Source organism: Lithobates pipiens, unplaced genomic scaffold, assembly GCF_037356315.1.
Source record: "Lithobates pipiens isolate NorthernLeopardFrog02 unplaced genomic scaffold, aLitPip1_a1.2 Scaffold_8, whole genome shotgun sequence".
Taxonomy (NCBI): domain Eukaryota; kingdom Metazoa; phylum Chordata; class Amphibia; order Anura; family Ranidae; genus Lithobates; species Lithobates pipiens.
Genome location: NW_027507903.1, coordinates 104,242,113 through 104,263,766, shown reverse-complemented (window position 1 = coordinate 104,263,766; position 21,654 = coordinate 104,242,113). Strand labels below are relative to the sequence as shown.

Here is a 21,654-nt window from a genome sequence, read left to right as displayed (position 1 = left end):
AGATATTTCTTGCACCTACAGCTAAGCCTTAATCTATGCTTACATGTAGGTTAAAGTGGTCTGAAAGGCTTTACAACCATTTTAACTTCAACCCTGTGTTTTGGCCTATGTTTGTGTCAGCCCTAGGGGCACGGGTGAGCACTCACTCCCTGTCCTCATACTAACAAGAGCAGCAGGTAAAAGAAACAAAACCTAAAAAAATAAATAAATAAATAAAAAACATTACAGCGATAACCCATCTTATGTATAATATTTTTTACATTTTGCCCATAGTAAATCCCCATCATACACACTATCCGATTTTCTGATGATTTTTGTCTTCAGATTTACCAAAACCATGTAGTGCAAGGGCCTGCCTGATTCCATACAAATTGAAACCCATAAGGATTGACTTCATATTATATGGTTTTGGTAAATTTGAAGGAAAAAAATCAGCAGAAAGTCTGATAGTGTGTATGGGGCTTTACACTTTATATACCACTCCACACTACAATGTGCAACAAAATCATTAGTGCAGAACATATGTAAGGCAATACGACTGACGTAACAGTTTACAAAGAAGTACAAGGTTACATAATCATTGCCAGAAATTGGCATGGCTCCTTTCATTTGTTCTCTCTTTCTGCAAATTGCCATTCATGTTCAGTATAATAATTTACTAAAGTTCATGCACTCATCTGGTTTTGAGCGATTAATCTAAATAAATGATATGGATTTTCTTGTCATCCTATATACTTTTACTTTCAATGACTACTTACAGGTGCATCTCACAAAATTCGAATATCAAAAAGTACATTTAGTTCAGCAATTCAATCCAAAAAGTGAACTCATATATTCTATAGCTTACACACAGAGTGATATATTTCAAGCATTTTTTTCTTTTAGTTTTGAAGATTATGGCTTACAGCTAGTGAAAACCCAAAATTCAGTATCTCAGAAAATTAGATTATATAAGACCAATAAAAAAGGATTTTTAATACAGAAATGTTGGTTTACTGAAAAGTATATCTATATACAGTATTGTATGCACTCAATACTTGGTCCGGGTTCCTTTTGCATGAATTACTGCATCAATGCGGCGTGGCATGAAGGCGATCAGCCTGTGGCACTGCTGAGGTGTTATGGAAGCCCACATTGCTTTGATAAGTAAAAAGCTAAGCACACAAACGCAGTATGTCACTGCAGGTGTATAAAAATAACAAAGTGCCACGTGCTAACATATTGAGAAATTGAGGGAAAGTAGAACTGGAAAAATTGACTTTATAGGCACCACTGATAAAACGTAATACATTTTATTAAACACACCACATAAATATAAAAACAGAATTAACTACTTGCCGCCCGCCAATTGTCAAATGACAGCTGAAAAGTGGTTTCAAAATCCTGACCGGACGTCATAGGACATCCTTAGGATTTTGAGCCGCTGCGCACCCCCGGGGGCGTGCATCGCGGCGATCATTGTTGCGGGGTGTCAGTCTGACACCCCGCAACTACGATCTCGGTAAAGAGTCTCCGGCGGAGACTCTACCACGTGATCAGCCGTGTCCAATCACGGCTGATCACAGTGTAAATAGGAAGAGCCAGTGATTGGCTTTTCCTCACTCGCGTCTGTAAGATGCGAGTAGAGGAGAGCTGATCGGCTGCTCCTCTGACAGGAGGGGTCTGTGCTGATCGATTATCAGCACAGTCCCCCCCCCCGAGGATGCCGACACTGGACCACCAGGGACGCCACCAGACCACCAGGGATGCCCAGCACCATGTATGCCACCCTAGACCACCAGGGATGTCAGTCAGTGCCCACAATGGATGCCAATCAGTGCCCACAATGGGCATCACTGATTGGCATGCATTATTATTTGGCACTGATTGGCATCCATCAGTACAAAACAAAGCGACATTGTATTGCATATCAGTGCCCATCCATGCCAACTATCAGTGCCCATCCATGCCCATCTGTGCCGCCAATCCATGCCCATTCATGCTGCCTATCCATGCCAATCTGTGCCAGCTATCAGTGCCACCTATCAGTGCCCATCAATGCCATCCTCATCAGTGCCACTTCATTGGTGCCAGCTCATCAGTGCCCATCAGTGCAGCCCCATCAGTGAAGGAGAAACGTACTTATTTACAAAGTTTTGAAACTGAAACAAAAAAAGTATATATTTTTTCAAAATGTTCGGTCTTTTTTTATTTGTTTAGCCAAAAAAAAAAAAAAAAACGTAGAGGTGATCAAATACCACCAAAAGAAATCTCTATTTGTAGGAAAAAAATTTATAAAAATTTCATTTGGGTACAGTGTAGCATGACCGCGCAATTGTCATTCAAAGTGCAACAGCACTGAAAGCTGAAAATTGGTCTGGGCAGGAAGGTGTTTAAGTGCCTGGTATTGAAGTGGTTAAAAGACAGTAATTGAGGAAAAACACACAGTGGTCAAATGTATGTCTCCAAGACAGCCGTATATGTTAGGGGTGTACTGGTGACAACCCCAACTATTGTCATGACGGCTAGTACAAAGTATGAATTTTAGGAAGCTTGACATGTTTTGCGGGGAAACGCTTCTTCGGGAGCTTATATACAATTTTTAAATGAAAATGGAGAGACATTCATTAAGTATATATACATAGATATAATTCCATAGATCATGCATCAGGATATATACTTTTTCACTGGTGTGATATAAACGTATAACAAATAGTGTGTCTATAAACCAGCACCCCAGACATACACATGCAATTGAACTATAGGTGAATGTGGGGACATGTCAGGTATCAGAGTGCATCAAGTAAGAGAGACCTTATAAGACATATGGCATTAACCTGTAATGCACTTTAGACAGAATCGATAGTAATAAAGGAGGGAAGAGCTATCTCATCAACACACAGTTCCCAGAACACAGCGGGGACCAGTGGAGATGTACAGCGCAACTCACGCATGCGCAGTAGGGAACCGGGCAGTGAAGCCGCAGCGCTTCACTTCCCGATTCCCTGACAGAGGATGGCAGCAGGGGCAGCAGAGAGACGAACGATCGCTCGTCATCTGCTGCCGACAGCGCTGGAACCCAGGACAGGTGAGTGTCCATTTATTAAAAGTCAGCAGCTGCAGTATTTGTAGCTGCTGGCTTTTAATCATCTTTTTCAGGTGGCACTCCTCTTTAACTGGATAGTCAGTAAAGGTGTAAATGGAATCTGCCTAATGAACAGCCAAATAAAAGAACTCTAAACACCATTTGAGTAAGTAGATACAGTTGTGCTCATAAGTTTACATACCCTGTCAGAATATGATTTCTTGGCCATTTTTCAGAGAATATGAATGATAAGACAAAAACTTTTCTTTCACTCATGGTTAGTGTTTGGCTGAAGTAATTTATTATCAATCAACTGTGTTTACTCTTTTTAAATCATAATGACAACAGAAACTAACCAGATGACCCTGATCAAAAGTTTACATACCCCAGTTCTTAATACCTTCTATTGTCCACTTTAACATCAATGACAGCTTGAAGTATTTTGTGTTATTTATGGATGAGGTTCTTTATCTTTTCTGATGGTAAAGCTGCCCATTCCTCTTGACAAAAAGCCTCCAGTTTCTGTAAATTCTTGGGTTGTCTTGCATAAACTGCACGTTTGAGATCTCCCCAGAGTGGCTCAATGATATTGAGGTCAGGAGACTAAGATGGCCACTCCAGAACCTTCACTTTATTCTGCTGTAGCCAATGACAGGTCGCCTTGGCCTTGTGTTTTGGATCATTGTCATGTTGGAATGTTCAAGTACGTCCCATGCGCAGCTTCCTGGCTGACGAATACAAATGTTTCTCTAGTATTTTCTGATAACATACTGCATTAATCTTGCCAACAATTTTTACCAAATTTCCTGTGTCTTTGTAGATCACACATCCCCAAAACAGATAGAATTGGATGGAATACAACGGTACCACAATCTGCTCAAAAGGATGTCACTGCACATCTTGGTGTATTGCTTGGTTGTCAAAAGGACAAGGTTACTCCCTTTGTCCGAGGGTTTGATCACCTGGTCCGGATGATTCCAGAGTCTGGTGATTGCCCTCTGATGGGAAGGGGATAGATTGTCCTGTGTTGGAGAGAGGGGCAAACGTTTAATGTCACTAATACTAAAACAAACTATAGCCCGTGGGACCTTGAATGAGGTGATCATAATGGTCAAGGCAAATAAATGGAGTATATAGAGTATATAAAATCTCTGAATTTATTTAAAGATGTGTATACATCATCCTCATATAAAATAGGCATAGACATGGATGACAAACCCATAAAAACAGCATAGTACAAATAACTTTCAACCATAAACAGGTATGCAATGATGGTAGTACAAATTATATATGTACATCTCTAAACTCAACGTGTTTCGCAAGCTCTACTCACTTCTTCAGGAGTTGCTGTATGTATAAAATATCTGTGAAATTAAATATTGATTAGATATAACATGCAGTATTGGTTGTGGTATGACAGAAAGCAGGGGGCCTAAGCAGGAAACCCCATACTTACCTGATGGTTTGGTTCCAAGGACTCACCCCCAACGGTGACAGCAGAGGGTGTTCCACCCGGGAGCTGAAGGGGCGGGACCCGCAACAGTCAAACGGAGACCAGGCGGAGAGCAAGCATGGCAAAAATTTGAGCGCAGAAAGGTATGACCCTTGGTGTCCCCCATTGACCATATCTAAATCCATTGATAGTTACTAGAATAGTAAACTAGGAGTATGAAATAAGAGTAGTATACATGTTGTGTAATGAAGGCCGCAAAGATTTGGGCAGGGATGCAAAAAGGAAGGAAAAAGTGAAAAAAAAAAAACAGTATAAAGAAAAGTCAAAAAAGTAAAGAGATAGTATGGGATCATCCTATTGGAAGGACTAAAGAAGAGAAAAGGTGATGCAATGAGTGTGGGTACATGGCCCACACAGATAGTGTGTGTGTGTGTGTGTGTGTGTGTGAAGAAATGTAAGTTTATCCATAGATGTCCAAAAATGACAAGCGTCGTGGTGCTTACCAGTGTAGTATGCCCTCACGCCTGTGAGTTCAAGGACCGAATGAGAAAGAAAGTTTACCACGCCAGCCCCCCAACCTAAATCCCTACACAGCTGCAGCAGATTCCGGCCCTAATGCCATGCGTCAGGTGGCTGTGGTGCCAGCATGCATTGTGCTCTCAACCACGTGGGCGTTTGAATACTGTGGGAGAGCTAAGCTAACTTGGTTTGATTCTACATAACCGTGTCAGAGGTGAGTCTATATGCAACCAGGTGATCCCCTGGTGGTGAGATAGCTGTTCCCTCCTTTTTTATTACTATCTATTCTGGCTAAAGTGCATTACAGGTTACTGCCATATATGTCTTATGATGAGGTCTCTCTAACTTGATGCACTCTATGATACCTGACATGTCCCCACATTCGCCTATAGCTCAATTGCATGTGTATGTCTGGGGTGCTGGTTTATAGACACACTATTTGCTATATCTTTATATCACAAAGGTGAATAAGTATATATCCTGATGCATGATCTATGGAATTATATCTATGTATATATACTTAATGAATGTCTCTCCATTATCATTTAGAAATTGTATATAAGCTCTCGTAGAAGCGGTTTCCCGCAAAACTTGTTGAGCTTCTTAAAATTCACACTCTGTACTAGCCGTCATGACAATAGTTTGGGTTGTCACCAGTACACCCCTAACGTAGATGACTGTCTTGGAGACACTGTCTTTTAATTCTAATTTATATTTACGTGGTGTAAGTAATAATATTTATAACTTTTTATCAGTGGTGCCTATAAAGTCAATTTTTCCAGTTATACTTTTTCCTCAATTTCTCGGGTTGCTTTGATAGCCGCCTTCAGATCGTCTGCATTGTTGGGTCTCATGTCTCTTATCTTCCTCTTAACAATACCCCACAAATTGATTATTGGGGTTTAGGTCAGGCGAGTTTGCTGGCCAATCAAGCACAGTGATATAATGATCATTATCCCAGGTATTGGTACTTTTGGCAGTGTGGGCAGGTGTAAGTTTGGAACCACCAGCACTCTTCCTAGAGTGGGCCGACCCGGCTAAACTGAGCACTAGGGGGAGAAGGGCCTTAGTCAGAGAGGTGGCGAATAACCCGATAGTCACTCTGACAGAGCTCCAGCATTTGTTTTTGGAGAGAAGAGAACCTTCCAGAAGAACAACCATCTCTGCAGCACTCCACCAATCAGGCCTATATGGTAGAGTGGCCAGACGGAAGCCACTCCTCAGTAAAAGGCACATGACAGCCTGCCTAGAGTTTGCCAAAAGGCACCCGAAGCACTCTCAGACCATGAGAGAATTCTGTGTTCTGATGAAACAAAGATTGAACTCTTTGGCCTGAATGGCAAGCGTCATGTCTGGAGGAAACCAGGCACCACTCATCACCTGGCTAATACCATCTTGAAGACTAGTCAGGATCGAGGGAAAGTTGAAGGTAGCATTGGACCGAGACATCCTTCTTGAAAGCTCTAGAGCGCTCTGAACCTCAGACTGGGGCAAAGGTTCATCTTCCAACAGGACAATGACCCCTAAGCAGACAGCCAAGATAACAAAGGAGTGGCTATGGGACAATTCTGTAAATGTCCTTGAGTGGCCCAGCCAGAGCCCAGAATTGAACCTGATTGAACATCTCTGGAGCGATCGGAAAATGGCTGTGCACAAATGCTCCCCATCCAACCTGATGGAGCTTGAGAGGTCCTGCGAGAAAGAATGGGAGAAACTGCCCAAAAATAGGCGTGCCAAGCTTATAGCATCATACTCAAAAAGACTTGAGGCTGTAATTGGTGCTTCAACAAAGTATTGAGCAAAAGCTGTGAATAATTATGTACATGTGATTATTTTAGTTTTTTATTTTTAATACATTTGCAAAGATTTCAAACTTCTTTCACATTGTCATTATGTTATATTGTTTGTAGGATTTTGAGGAAAAGAATTAATTTAATCCATTTTGGAATAAGGCTGTAATGTAACAAAATGTGGAAAAGGGCAAGCGCTGTGAATACTTTCCGGATGCACTGTATGTATATGGCTTTCCTTGCTTTCTAGCAATTCTTTCTCCTCTGAGCCCTGGAAGAAGACGGCAAAGCAAAAGGCGTCGGGATTGGGATAATCCTCCCCAATGTGATATCTCAAGGTTTAGTTACTACTTTAATGTTGGATTGAATTTTGTAACAATAATAAAAAAACAAAAAACTTTTTTTTAACTTATGTTAAGAGGAAGATGAGATACCAGACCCAACAATGCAGACGATATGAAGGCCGCTATCAAAGCAACCTGGGCTCCCATAACACCTCAGTAGTGTTACAGGCTGATCGCCTCCATGACGCACCACATTGATACAGTAATCGATGCAAAGGAAGTGCTCAAGTATTCAGTGCATACTATACTGCACATGGACATACTTTTCATTAAGCCAAAATTTCTGTATTAAAAACCTTTTTTTTATTGGTCTTAGGTAATATTCAAATCTTTTGAGATACTGAATTTTGGGTTTTCACTAGCTCTAAGCCATAATCATCCAAATTAAAAGAAAGAAATGCTTGAAATATTTCACTCTGTGTGTAACACATTTATATAAAATATGAGTTTCGCTTTTTGAATTGAATTACTGAAATAAATTAAGTTTTTGTTGATAGTCAAATTTTATCAGATACACCTCTATATGCAAGTAATGGAGTATTTTCAACATTGTATTTTTTTTTTTTTTACTGTTAGTACTGAGGTAGAAGGCATGAGAAAAGAGTAAATATGTGATGCTAAATTACCTTAATTCCGGCTGGATTCACACTTTATTTATATGGTGAGATGTGCGCTTTGTGTATGAGCTTCCAATGCCCCACAAAGGGTCAAAAAAACATACATGACCATCTTCATCAATGCAGCGCACCACGACACGTTATATGTGTTGTGATGTGCTGTGGTGCGTTGAGTTCTACTCTACAGTGCACATTCACAAAGAACAGGTGTATTGTGGTAACATGCAGCCTAAGTGAGAGCGGGCATTGATTTCCCTATAAAATAACATGTCTGATCCAATTTTCCATCTCTTAAATATTTAATAAAAATCATTAAGCAGGTATAAATTACATTCTTTATCATTAAATTCTGTAGACTGCTGTCTTCTAGGCTTTGAGGCCCTATGAAATGATCAAGTATGATGTGGAAAAGGATGAACCAATAAGAGATGCTTCAGGACGATGCGTTAGAGTAGCTAAAGGTAATTTTGTATAATTATTATTATTGGTCTTGCATTAAATTTCTATCTTGAGCAAAAACATATTTCTCATTTTGGATAGAGTAGGGGAGGGTTAAAACTGTTATTTATTTTTATTTTTTGCCATCTGTGTCCCATTGGAAAGATATTCATTCACTTCCAGTTCTGTAGACTCAACAAGAAGGTATAGAATATTTTTCCAAAGTAAGGGAAATACAGAATTGTCACGGGAACAAGGGTCCCTATTGGAAGATTTTTTTCCTCTATTCCTGCTCTAATGGCAAACCAAAAAACAAGGCAAAACTGTTTGCTATGGAATGTGGACTATACAGCAGCTAAAAAGTCACCACTGTCCTCATATCAACCACAAAATGTAAATTTTAAAAAGATTAAATATACGACTGTTATATTTATGATTAATTTCTGTTCTTGTTTTATCCCAGGAGAAACTGGGCTGCTGATTTCAAAAATTACCGCTACAAACCCATTCACTGGGTACGCAGGGGATGCTTCTCTGACTGAGAAGAAGAGACTTCACAATGTGTTTAAAAAGGGAGATTTATACTTTAACACTGGAGATCTGATGATGGAGGATAGAGAAGGCTTTTTGTTCTTTCAGGATCGAGTAGGAGACACATTTCGGTAAGAAATCAGTGTGAGTTTTCCTTTTTAGTGAGAATGTATTTTTAGGAATTATTGCATTTGTAGGCAGGGTAGGGGTGAAGATGTACCTTTCCTCCATGTTTTCCCATTAACTCGCTGTGGCCATGTTTGGGTCACATGAGAGGACTACCCCCGGTGTGGGTTCTTCTGGGCTAAGCTAGGCACTTGGGATAGGGTCACTGCATTATACATGGGGTACCTTTGCTCGTGCCAATTCCATCAATGCCCTGGGACAAGGATGAGGCTGCTGTGGGGGAAATACTTGACCTTAAGGTGGACCTCTACTTTTAGACATGAACGTGCACCATGTAAACTTGCACTGTAACTGCTCCCCAGTTAACTTGCGGGTCCCTGTGACAACTTACACCTTCTCTGTAACTTGCATTTGGAGGAACATGCTGAGCCTTGTCCACATCCACCCATCCAGCGTATAACACTGCCACCTCACTCCCAGTAACAATATGGGGTCCCTGTACATAGCTTGGACTCCATACATGCATTTGACCTCCTTTTAACTTTTCCATAACTTTTTACAGGCTGGAGACCTCTGCGGTGTGAGTCTGCTCCCATTGCTATGGGAGACAGGCTTCTCATGGAGAGGGTACCAACAGCTCCCTCCCTCTAAGGCTAACCCACATGCCCCAGGCACACGCTTCACGACAGGCTGCTTGGTACATTTCTGGTACTCAAGGTAACCACTTGTATCTGCACACTACATCAACTTTAGTGCTGACGTCTTCATACCCCAAAGTACCTGAGCTATAGAAAGGTGCAAGTTACTTGCATTACACCCCTTGAATACCTTCACACCAGGTGGAAACAAGGTTTCAAAGCTTTCATTAGAAAAGTGCAAAGACAGCTGAGTCCAACATGCAAGAACAATATTTATCCTAGCTGACTATGTGCTGCCCCGGCATTCCTGCAAAATGTAGTGTCCATGTACAATTAAGGGATCCAAAAGTCCCATTTTCCAGTGTTGGTTTCTTTGGGGATGAACCCCCAGGTCCTGATGACCTTTTACATCACGGCAGTAGCAAGCAACATTATTCCACTCCCATCGGGCGAGGTTCTCCAATCGTCTCCTTCACGGGGGTCTCTTACAGGCTCAGGGACTCTCTACTCTCTTTTTTATATCGGACCCAAAGAAAACCCGCCAAAACCAAAGAATAGGGAAAGGCATTAACCTTTACTCGCCCATCCTGGGGCAGCACCTAACTGGCATAAATTCAAACTGCTTATACACTTCCTCTTCAGTTCTTGTCCTGGCAGTGGGCGGTTTCAGACAACAGCGCTGATGTGGAAATATTATGCATATAGTGGTGCTGGTCTGGTCAGGGGATCTCTGCATCATTAAATTGTGAGTACAGGGTGCCATGGTAACGCACCCACAGGGGTGTTTCATTTCACTGGATGTCATTCAACCTGGAAGACTGTGGACATTGTGTGGTGGTGAAGAAGTACTACAGGAGACAATGCTGTGGAAGAGGTGAGGAGTATTGAAGCCAGATTCTTTTTATTTTAAACACTGGCTGAGGTATCTTACAAAAAAATTGCCCAGGGTTGAGCGTACTGATAGTCTTATCCTGAATAGTGGGATCCTGTACAGGTTTATTGCAATTTGCACATAGCAGTCTATAGTAACCCAATGGGAATCAAGCATGTGCAAGCTAAAATGCTGTTTTTTATTTTTCCTTGCATGTCCCCCTCGGATCTACAGCGACTTTACTTTCAAGTGCAAAGTGGATGTTCCTTTAGTAAATAACCCCCCCCCCCCCCCCCCGTGGCTTATATACAGGCTGTAGGACTTGTGAGTATGTCAGCCAGAGCCTGTAGGATCCCATAAGTGAGAAATATTATAATAACTTTTTTATTTTCTGTAAAATAAAAGAGATGACAGGCAGAATAGGTTAGTTGGAACAAACAAAATGGAGAAGCATGTATATCAGAGAGAAGCATGTGCAGCTTGTGTCTGTACACAATACAATGGCTGCAGGGAGGATCATGTTTGGTACATATCACGGTTGTCAAAAACAAAAGCCCAATTCTGTATTACTGATCAGCATTTGGAAGTGTGAATGCCTCTGACAGTCAACACAAACAAATATGTACTACACACAGTCCTCCCTGCCACCAGTTTCTTGTACATATCGGACAATTTAATATGTGTAGCCCCCTGTTCCTAAATTTGGGGCTATAGTGTACATTTTGTTTTTGGCTGAGCTGTAAACCGCTCAGATTGATTGTACATAGTTTATTTGGTTCTGTTGTAAACTTGGCTGTGTTGTGCATTTCCCACTGTTGCCAGTAGGTGTCACTGGTATTACAGGACAGTGTGAGAATTACAACTAGGTAGAGCTGTAACAAATATTCTTTTTCTGGAAACAGACCAGTAGGAGGTTCCTGGCTGCTGTGCATTCTGGGAAGGGATATTTATTGGACAGATGCCATGTGCTCTTAGTCATTCTTACCTCGGGGTCCTTCTCACCTGAGGCTGCGCTGCTACATCTTTTGCAGTAGGCCCAGAAACCTGTCTGGGGCTTACTAATCCTGAGGTGGTCCTTAGGCTGTCTTGCCCATGTGGAGGAAGTCAAGCCAAGCCGAGGAGATCCAGGGGAGGACCCTTCCTGGAGAGAGCCAGGATGAAGGGCCTGGTGACTCATTTGGAGGATGCACCTATATCTAAACTATCCTTACAGTACTGCTAGTTCGGCTTAAAGATGGTTCTGGTACTGTTAAGCTGTTCTACAATCTAAACAAGGTAACTAGCTCCTGGCTGCTAAGTTTGTGAGAGAGACCTATCCAGGTATTCAAGAGCTTCTAAAGAGAGATCTGTTTTGTCCTCTGGATTCATGGAGTCTGTAAGTGATCTGCAAAAAAAAAAAAGTGTACCTGAAACCTCCCCTCAACCTTTTTCCTACAACCTTTCTCAAGTTCTAATTAAAGCATTGAAAAAATACCTAAAGTGACTGGTGCTTAAATTCTGTTCAACTTCCCATTATAGCCATGGACCCAGCTCTGGGGTGAATGTAAGCTTGCCCCCTGTATCTGGAGGTACTTTTATGCTCCCAGTAGACCCAGGGGGGTGCTACAGATTTTTTGTGCTTTTGCCTCCCTTTCCAATACTAATTGACCTATGGCTGCCTGGCATTCCTGACATTTTGGAACCAAAGCAGCTTTTAGCTGCGTCTGCCATGTTTCCAGGAGGCACCTAAATTGGAGCTCAAATCACAGTTCAGGTTGTGGAGATCTAATCTTTTTGCTTCATGAAGGATTTTGGGGGTAAAATGGAGTGACGCTCGCAGGGAACGGAGCGTCGGGCGGAGGACACAACAGAATCCTGGTGACAGGGTAAGTACGCTGTACCAGGATTCTGCAATGCAAACCGGGGTGTGCCTTGGGGGGGTTACCGCTAATGGTACTGAAATTTAACCCCGAGCTACACTCAGGAATACTGCCAGGAGGGATTTATATATTATGTATATATACCACACTGTTTAAAAAGATTAAGCAGCCAGCATAGCTGAAGACAAACAGCAATAAACCAAAAGAAAAAATATGCAGCGCTTATAATGCAACAAAGGAAAATGTGTAAATAAATCTAGACAATTTTGTGATAATGTGCACCACTTGAATAACTGACAGAAATAAACCAAAACAGTCTGGTGAAAATGTCCGTGGGATAATATTTTGAAAGCATCAGTAGGATAGTAGACATCAATGAAGGTCACCAGGTAAGGGGACCTTGTGAGGAGACTGCCACCAATTATCTGAAGGCTTACCGGAAAGGTTGGATTTAAAGAGGAAGTAAACCCTGATGAGTTTACTTCCTCTTTCATTCCCTGTAAAGGCAAAGCATAATGGACTACTATGCATCGCATAGTAGCCCATTATGTGTCACTTACCTGACACAGGAGCCAGCGAAGTCGCCGCTGTCCCCTGTAGTCCACCGCATCCATCTTGTTGGTGGGGTCTCGCAGCTCCGCCACTGTCATTCGGCGAAGCCGCAATGACGTCACTCCCGCGCATGCGCACGGGAGTCGACACGCGCGGCAGCTCCATTCTTGGAAATGCCGCGCTCAGTGCGCCGCTGTCTACGGCGCATGCGCCTTAGACAGCGGTGCCCGTTCTCGGGCAAATATCTCCTAAACCATATAGGTTTAGGAGATATTGCTTGGACCTACAGGTAAGCCTTAATCTAGGCTTACCTGTAGTTCAAAGTGGTTTGTAAGGGTTTACAACCACTTTAAAGGGGTATATACCTCTCAAGTCAACAGGCTTGTGGTGACAAACTCCAATGGTAATGTGGAATCAGTGACAATCTGGATGGCTTCAGTCGCACTACACTTGATACGGTATGGGTCACCAGTATGTGTTCAGACAGACATCAGCGTATAGGGCAACCAATGGGGAAGATGCCCAAGGAGGTTAAAGTCAGCTCACACGATAAAACCAAAATGACAAAAAAGGTTCCACATAGCGTATAACATTTCAGAACTTTAATAAGTAAAAATTGAACACTCACATGTCAACTCAAAGGTTAATAGCATAAGATGGCACATTGGTGAGTGCTGCCATCGCCAATGTGCCATCTTATGCTATTAACCTTTGAACCTGCAAACCCGGGAGGAAGACCGGGCGAAGATGGAAGCCTCTACAGCAGTGACAGGGCACCATTTTGTTAGAATTTTAAATTTTTTTGGCGGTTTACTACCATGCACAGCTGCACCAGATTTTGTACTCTCCAATTTTAGTAAATCAACCTCTGTGTGTTTAGTACAAAAACAGGAGAAAAGCTTTTACGGTTAGCCTGAGGGCTCAATGGTACTGCCTCTATTCTCAAAATGTTAGTCTGGGGTAATTCTTACCATAGACTGGTAGATATCACCCGGTGATCTCTAGGTGGGATATCTGCTCATCATTCCTTAAACACAAAACTCATCTGATGCCAAGAAGAGCTTTTTGAGGCAATACTTGTGCTCTAATACTTAAGGTGGAGTTGGCCTTTAACCTATGTTCACTCTTAACCGCTTGCCGACTGCTGCACACAGATGTACGTTGGCAGAGTGGCACAGGCAGACAAATAGGCGTACCTGTACCCTTTAAATTTGCCGCCTGTCGGGCACGCGCCCACCGCGGGTCCCAGGAACTCGATGTTCACTGGCAAGGCAAACAAGGCATTTCCCCGTTCTGCCTTGTGACATGACAGAGATCACTGCTCATGGGGAGCAGTGATCGAAGTCATGCGAGTTGAAGCCCATCCCCCACAGTTAGAATCACTCCCTAGGAGACACGACCACTTGATAGTCCCCTAGTGTTTAACCCCCTTCCCTGCCATTTTTCAAAATTGTCGCTTTTGCTCAAATTTTGGAAAAAAAAAAAGAAAAAAGGACGTAAATTTTGTCTGGGTGCGTCGTCACACAACCGTGCAATTGTCAGCTAAAACAACGCAGTGCCGAATCGCAAAAAAATGCTTTGGTCAAGAAGGGGGTAAAATCTTCATTCTGTCATTCATTCACACAGCTCTGTGGGTGGATGAACTACAAATCCTTTGCGGTTGTCAGCTTGTAGTTCTCAAAAAACTGCCCACCACTGTGGAGCGCCATGGTAGTTGATTGATTTCTTCCTGTCAGTGTATCTGCCTGCCTGTATGGGATGTACAGATATACTGACAAATCTGAAGGAGACCTGTATGGCACCATCGAGCTGCTGATCTCTGGTGCATTGTTTTACAGGCTCCAAAAGAGACAATATTAAATGCACATTTTTCTACCTGCAAAAAAAGTGCATTTATTCTTTTTTTTCTAAAAGGTGAACTTATCCTTTAAAGTCTGTTTATTTAAAAAAAAAAGACATTTCTTAAAGCCTAGAAATGTCATGTTTTAATAAGAAAACTACCTAAATTATTTTCAGACTTGCACCAGTGACCCCTTGTCATTTCATCCGCTATTACTTTACATAACAAGCCTTTTTCCCACAGGTTTCTGTTAGTACAGATAAAGCACAAGGTGTATTTGTGTTTCAGCTTTGTACTCCCTGAATGAATACGATAGGGACTTTATTGTACAGTGTGTTTACTTTGAGCCAAGTGCCATGGTGGATCTATTGTCAATGGAAACTGTAGCGTAAGTAACACACTGCACCTGTGCCATGTCCCTGCACAACAAAGAACACAAAGCCTGGGCAGGTTGGACAATTCACGTCTTAGTGAAATCTTTACTTCAGGTCTACTTGTCTACTTCTTTTCTTTAAAAAAAAAACACATGTAAAAATGAGGAACATAAAGAAATAAAGAGTAGTGACTGTTCACTTAGCAAAGTAATGTTCACTATGAAAAGCGTATGGTCACTTGAACAGTGATCGATAGTACAAAATACCAAAGGCTAAGACCACCTTTTAGAAAAAGTTAAAATTAAATAAACGTACAATCATGGCCAAAAATATTGCCACCCCTGCATTTCTGTCAGATAATACACCACTTCGCCCAGAACTTTGTTTCAATTACAAATGTTTAGGCATTCTCATGTTTATTTCTTTTGTCTGTATTGGTATGACACAAAAAAGTGGAGAAACAAAAAGCCAAATCTGACACATTCCACACAAAACTCCAAAAATAGATTGGACAATTAGTGGCACCCTCAATTTAATATTTGGTAGCACACCCTTTGGAAAAAAAAATAACTGAAATCAATCGCTTCCGATAACCAACAATGAGTTTCTTACACCTCTCTACTAGAATTTCGGACCACTCTTCATTCGCCAACTGCTTCAGGTCTCTCAGATTGGAAGTGTTCTTTTTCCCAACTGCTGATTTGAGATCTCTCCACAGGCGCCCTATGGGATTTAGATCTAGACTCATTTCTGGTCAGTACTCTGCAGTGCTTTGTCAAACCATTTCTGGGTGCTGTATATTTGCAGGAAAAAATTTTTATTATTTTTTTTTCTATAGGAGCCTGCAAATCATTGCAACTTTAAATCAGTGGATCGTGATTGCAATGCAATCTCCTCACCCGTACCAAGGTATGGGCTTTCAGTTTCAGAACTGGAGGAGGTGTCAATGGACTATGCTGGCAGCAATTACCACACTTGTATTCTCTCCAGAACTACAAGCCTGTCTGCTGTGATGGCAAATCTCTGTGAATGAATGATGCAGCTATGGGGGACTCCATGAAAAAAGTGAAAAACTCTTGCCAGTGGCGACGCTGGGGGGGGGGGGGGGGGGTCAGCCACACACAGGTGACCCCCATCAGCTGGACCCAGGCAACGCCACTGCACAAACTATCCGCATTTCTCATGCCGCCGGCTGTCTCATACACAGCTGAGCAGAGTGAAGCCGCCTCCCCCCCCTCTCTGTTCATCTACACATGAGGAGGAGCACTGCTGTACAAGTCCGTGATATGAGGTATCACTGCACACATTATGGGTCTGCACTAAAGGGGGGTCTATACTTAGTGGAGGGGGGGGTGACACCATGTTTTTTCGCACAGGGTAACACCAACCCTAGTGACACCACTGACCTTTGCACACAGTCATACTGGTTTCAAGGCTGACTTCTTGGTATTTCTGATCCAGCCTAAGCTTTTCAAATACCGCACTGTGCATGTTATGCTCTGTTCAAGAGCCTGTAATGAGTGATCTCTGAGCAGGAGGTCGTCCAGAAACCCAAGCACCAGGATGATCCCTTGGGCCTTTAACCACTTAATAACCGCCCTATAGCCGAATGACGGCTACAGGGCGGTTTCTTAACTCATATGACGTCCTCCCAGAATTCCGCTCTCGCGCGCACTCGAGAGCATCCGTGACCGCCGGGTCCACAGGACCCGGCGCATCACGGATCACGGTAAACGGCCGCTCATAGCTCTTCAATACTCTGCATTACCCTGCAACACCCGCCAATACCGTGCAACACTCTGCAATGCTCTGCAACACCATCCAATATCCTGCAATGCTCTGCAACGCAATACTCTGTAACGCCATACTCTGAGATACCCAGCCATAGTTGGTAATACCCTGCAATATTCAGCCATAGACACCCCCCCCCCCCCTCCCGCCGCCCTCCGGTGCTTCTACCGACTCGCCAATACGATCAAATCCAGAATCTTTTTTTTATTTTTTCAGGCTTCCCAGCTTAAAGGTGAGATGCGGGGTCTTATTGACCCCATATCTCACTGTAAAGAGGACCTGTCATGCCATATTCCTATTACAAGGGATGTTTACATTCCTTGTAATAGGAATAAAAGTGATCAAAAAATTTATTTTTGGGGAAAAAAATGTCAAACTAAAATAAAGTAAAATGAACAATAAAATATTTTTTTTTTTTTAAAGCGCCCCTGTCCCCATGTGCTCGCATGCAGAAGCGAACGCATACGTAAGTCCCGCCCACATATGAAAACGGTGTTCAAACCACACATGTGAGGTATCGCTGCGAACGTTAGAGCGAGAGCAATAATTCTAGCCCTAGACCTCCTCTGTAACTCAAAACATATAACCAGTAAAATAAAAATTAAATCGTCGCCTATAGGGATTTTTAAGTAGCGACGTTTGGCGCCATTCCACGAGCCTGTGCAATTTTGAAGAGTGACATGTTAGGTATCGATTTACTCGGTGTAACTTCATCTTTCACATTATGCAAAAATTGGGCTAACTTTACTGTGTTTTTTTTTTTTTTTTTTAAGCACAAAACTGTTTTTTTTTTCCCAAAAAAAGCATTCGAAAAATTGCTGCGCAAATACCGTGCGAGAAAAAAAGTTGCAACGACCACCAATGTATTCTCCAGGGTGTTTGCTAAAAAAACATATATAATGTTTTGGGATTCTATGTAATTTTCTAGCATATAAATGATGATTTTTACATGTAGGAGAGAAATGTCAGAATTGTCCTGGGTGCTCCAGAACGCCTGATGGCGCTTCATGCATGTTGGGCCTCTGTATGTGGCCACACTGTGTAAAAGTCTCACACATGTGGTATCGCCGTACTCTGGAGTAATAGCAGAATGTGTTTTGGGGTGTAATTTGTGGTATGCATATGCTGTGTGAGAAATAAACTGACAATATGACAATTTTGTGAAAAAAAAAAGTAAAAAAAATTCTTGATTTTGCAAAGAATTGTGGGAAAAAATGACAAATTCAAAAAACTCATCATGCCTCTTACTAAATACCTTGGAATGTCTTCTTTCCAAAAAGGGGTCATTTGGGGGGTATTTGTACTTTTCTGGCATGTTAGGGTCTCAAGAATTGAAATAGGCCGTCAGTACTTCAGGTGTGATCAATTTTCAGATATTGGCACCATAGCTTGTGGACTCTATAACTTTCACAAAGACCAAATAATATCCACCAATTTGTACTTATTTTTACCAAAGATATGTAGTGGTATAAATTTTGGCCAAAATTTATGAAGAAAAAATTACTAATCTGCTAAATTTTATAACAGAAACGAAGAAAAATTCATTTTTTTTACAAAATTTTCTGTATTTTTTCTTTTATAGCACAAAAAAATAAAAAACCAAGCGGTGATTAAATACCACCAAAAGAAAGCTCCATTTGTGTGAAAAAAAGGACAAAAATTTCATATAGGTCCAGTGTTGCATGACTGAGTAATTGTCATTCAAAATGTGAGAGCACCGAAAAGCTGAAAATTGGTCTGGTTATTAAGGGTGTTTAAGTGCCCAGTGGTCAAGTGGTTAAAAGACCCAGTACTGGTGCTAGAACCTTTGTGAACTCCCGGAGAACTGTAGCAAGCCCGCAGGGTAGAGCCACAAACAAAAAATGACGTTCCTCTACTGCAAATCACAGGAACCTCTGATGAGGCTGAAAGATATCTACGTGTAAATACGCGTCTTTTATATCGACGGAGGCTAAAAAGTCTTCCATCTGGAGTGAGGCTACAACTGAGTGGACAGACTCCATCCAAAAGGACTGGATTAGTAGATACTGGTTCAGGGATCTTAGGTCCAAAAATGGGTAAAACAGGTTCGCTCTTTCGGATACAGAAACCTGTACAATCACTCCTTGATGCACTAAATGATGTAGTGCCTGAAGCAATAAGTCTTTTTTTGGAGGATGCGAGGGAACGCTGGATCTTAAAAACCTCTGAGGTTTTTAAGATCCAACCCAGGCAACTCTAGCTTGTAGCCACAGGATATAATTGAGGTGACCCACTTGTCCTGAATTATCATTCTCCATATGTCCGCAAAGTACAGCAGCCTTCCCCCCACACGGAGTGGGGGTGTCCCTTCAAAAGAGGGCTTGGTGCTGGGTTTAGAAGAATTTTGGACCCAGGGCTTTTTCTTGGCCCTGGCCTTGTGGCTTACCCCTGGCCCTAGCGTCTGGTTGGCGGATAAACTGCCTTGGCGCCGAAACATTTGAGGAGCAGTCCCTGAAGTTTTAAACGAGGGACGCCTAATGCTTTTGTTCACAGGAAGTAGAGAACTCTTCCCTCCAGAAAGCTTTTAGATATATTTGTTCAAATGATCACCAAATAAAAAGTTCCGCATAAAAAGGTAAACCCGCCAATAATTTTTCACAAGGAAGCTTGGTTGACCAGTTCTTAGGCCACAAAAGTCTGCGCATATGTACAGACAAGAGAGCCAAATGAGAAACCTTCTGTATTGAATCCTTTTAAGGCGTCAACAGCAAAACACATTGCTGGAGTAACATCTGTCTTATTTTTAGGCAGATCATCCTCCTGGTTAGGCCCATGAGGCCATTTGACCTGATCCATTACGGATTGGCAAATACCAATTGCGGCAACAGCTGGGTGAATAGCTGAACTGGCCAAAGAAAAGGAAGCCTTTAATAAGGACTCCAATTTCTTGTCAACAGAGTCTTTCAAGCCCTGTGCGTTATCTACCGGACAAGTTAAGTTTAAGGAAGAGACTGCTGCATCTACGGCTGACATGCTCCCTTTTTTTAATGAACTTTTCATTCATTGAATATAAAAAGGGACAACTTCTTAAGAGGAACAAAATCCTGTCAGGATATTCCCAATCAGCATACACCGACTGTTAAAGCAGGGGGTGTAGGGGGAAAGTCTGTGTGGCCTGAAGAGGCCTCAGGGGTTCAAATAGAACCAGGGGGGCTGTCATCTCTGAAAGAGGCAACTTAAAGGCAGAACGAACCATTTTGGTCAGAGTCATAATGAAAAGCCTCTGCGACTGAGAGGCAGACATCAAATGGATATCTTCTTGTCCAGATTGATTGGAAGCAGACTCATCCACCAAACACTCCACAGAATCCTGAGCTTTTATCTCTTCCCCATCCTCAACCCATTCCTGCTCCAACTAGGAGGCTCCAGGGAGTAGGCTCCAGGGAGGGGGAGCCGTCACGCTTCTTGCCACCCTGCGGGATGGAGCCAATCCTGCTAGCAATCCTGTGCTCTAACCTAGCTAGGGCCGAGGACAGTTCATCCTTGGTGATAAAGGGTGGAGCAGCAGCATTGACTGTAGGCGCAATACCAGATAGGCGCAGCAGCTCAGATTGCCCAGAAGCCTCTGGTCCTTCAGGGGATACAACACTAGGAATATGACTAGGTTCATAACTACTGATGACATAGGTTTGCCCTTCCCTGTAGTGTTAGTCCCACTCCTCTTTTTTGAGGCAAATGGGCAAGGCTGTATTCACGTATGACGAATAAAGGCTTCTGCGCATGTGCGGCAAAGCCACGTGTGCTATGGCCACAAAACAAACTGCTAAGTCGAGCGGCGCTTTTGAAAATTACGTGCGCCATGGCCGCCAAACAACTGCCGATCACAGCGACATTGTTGCGAACACACGTGCGCCATGGTGAACCGCCGTGCGCCATCATACAGGTAAAAAACAGTCAGACACAAGCAAAAAAAAGGTACACTTTACAAACACCCACAGCTAGCCCAAAACTACCCCATATGGTCACCACACACAGGTGTCCAGCATCTAGCTAGCTTGACTGATTGTTACAATCACTGGGACACACCACAATAATAAAGGGGTTTCACTTAACCGTCCAGGGGCAGGGCAGCTTAGAAACTAAGAGCCCAAACTTCACCCATCACGTTGGGGGTGGATTCCTGTCACTTGAGGACCTTCAAGAACTGGGTACCCTTTTCAGGTTTAGGGTACACTCCCTTGGACCTGTACAGCACCCTCCAGGAATGCCTTAGCGCTGTGGTGTCCAGGATTCCACTTCACAGGGTCCACCGCCCGGAGGCCGCATTACAGGCAAAACCTTGCAGGATCTTGAGTCTTCTTTGCGAGACTCGGGTACCATTTATCTAAGCATTTAAAGCCTGTGTCAAATGGATCCGATCGGTCAATCCATTGATTTAATCAAGAACCGTTTGTGGGACTAGAGACCTGGAGCTCAGAGAGCTCAAACAAACCGTGCCATCCACCTTGCAGACACTGGTAAAAAAACTGAAGTACTTCCGGTATGGCAGGGGTTATATAGGGGAACACTTCTTGTCTAAAGACCTTTGGTCTACCAGTCTCCATTCACATGGAGATGAAGTATAACCCAGCAGGTAATGAATATTAGCCTGACTCTGTGTCCCATGATATATGAAAATTATATATATATATATATATATATATATATATATATATATATATATATATATATATATATATATAAAATATATGTCACTAGGCTCCTGCAATTTCTTACACAACAGTATACAGTGAGAGGGAGGGCCAAAACCACCAGCCAGTCAGGTTCTACTGCAATACACATGTGCTGACAAAAACAGGCTGACAAGCAGAGAACAGAGTGACTGA

The 21,654-nt window shown here is 42.5% G+C and overlaps 1 protein-coding gene across 1 annotated transcript in view; it reads left to right on the top strand.

Moving 5' to 3' along the window:
* LOC143962851 (long-chain fatty acid transport protein 2-like) overlaps nt 1–21,654 on the top strand; it is a 91,199-nt gene that overhangs the window by 47,074 nt on the left and 22,471 nt on the right. Inside the window, exons 6-7 of the mRNA XM_077472321.1 lie at nt 8,158–8,248; nt 8,689–8,887. Of these exons, the coding sequence (XP_077328447.1) occupies nt 8,158–8,248; nt 8,689–8,887 (290 nt within the window). The remainder of the gene's footprint in view (nt 1–8,157; nt 8,249–8,688; nt 8,888–21,654) is intronic.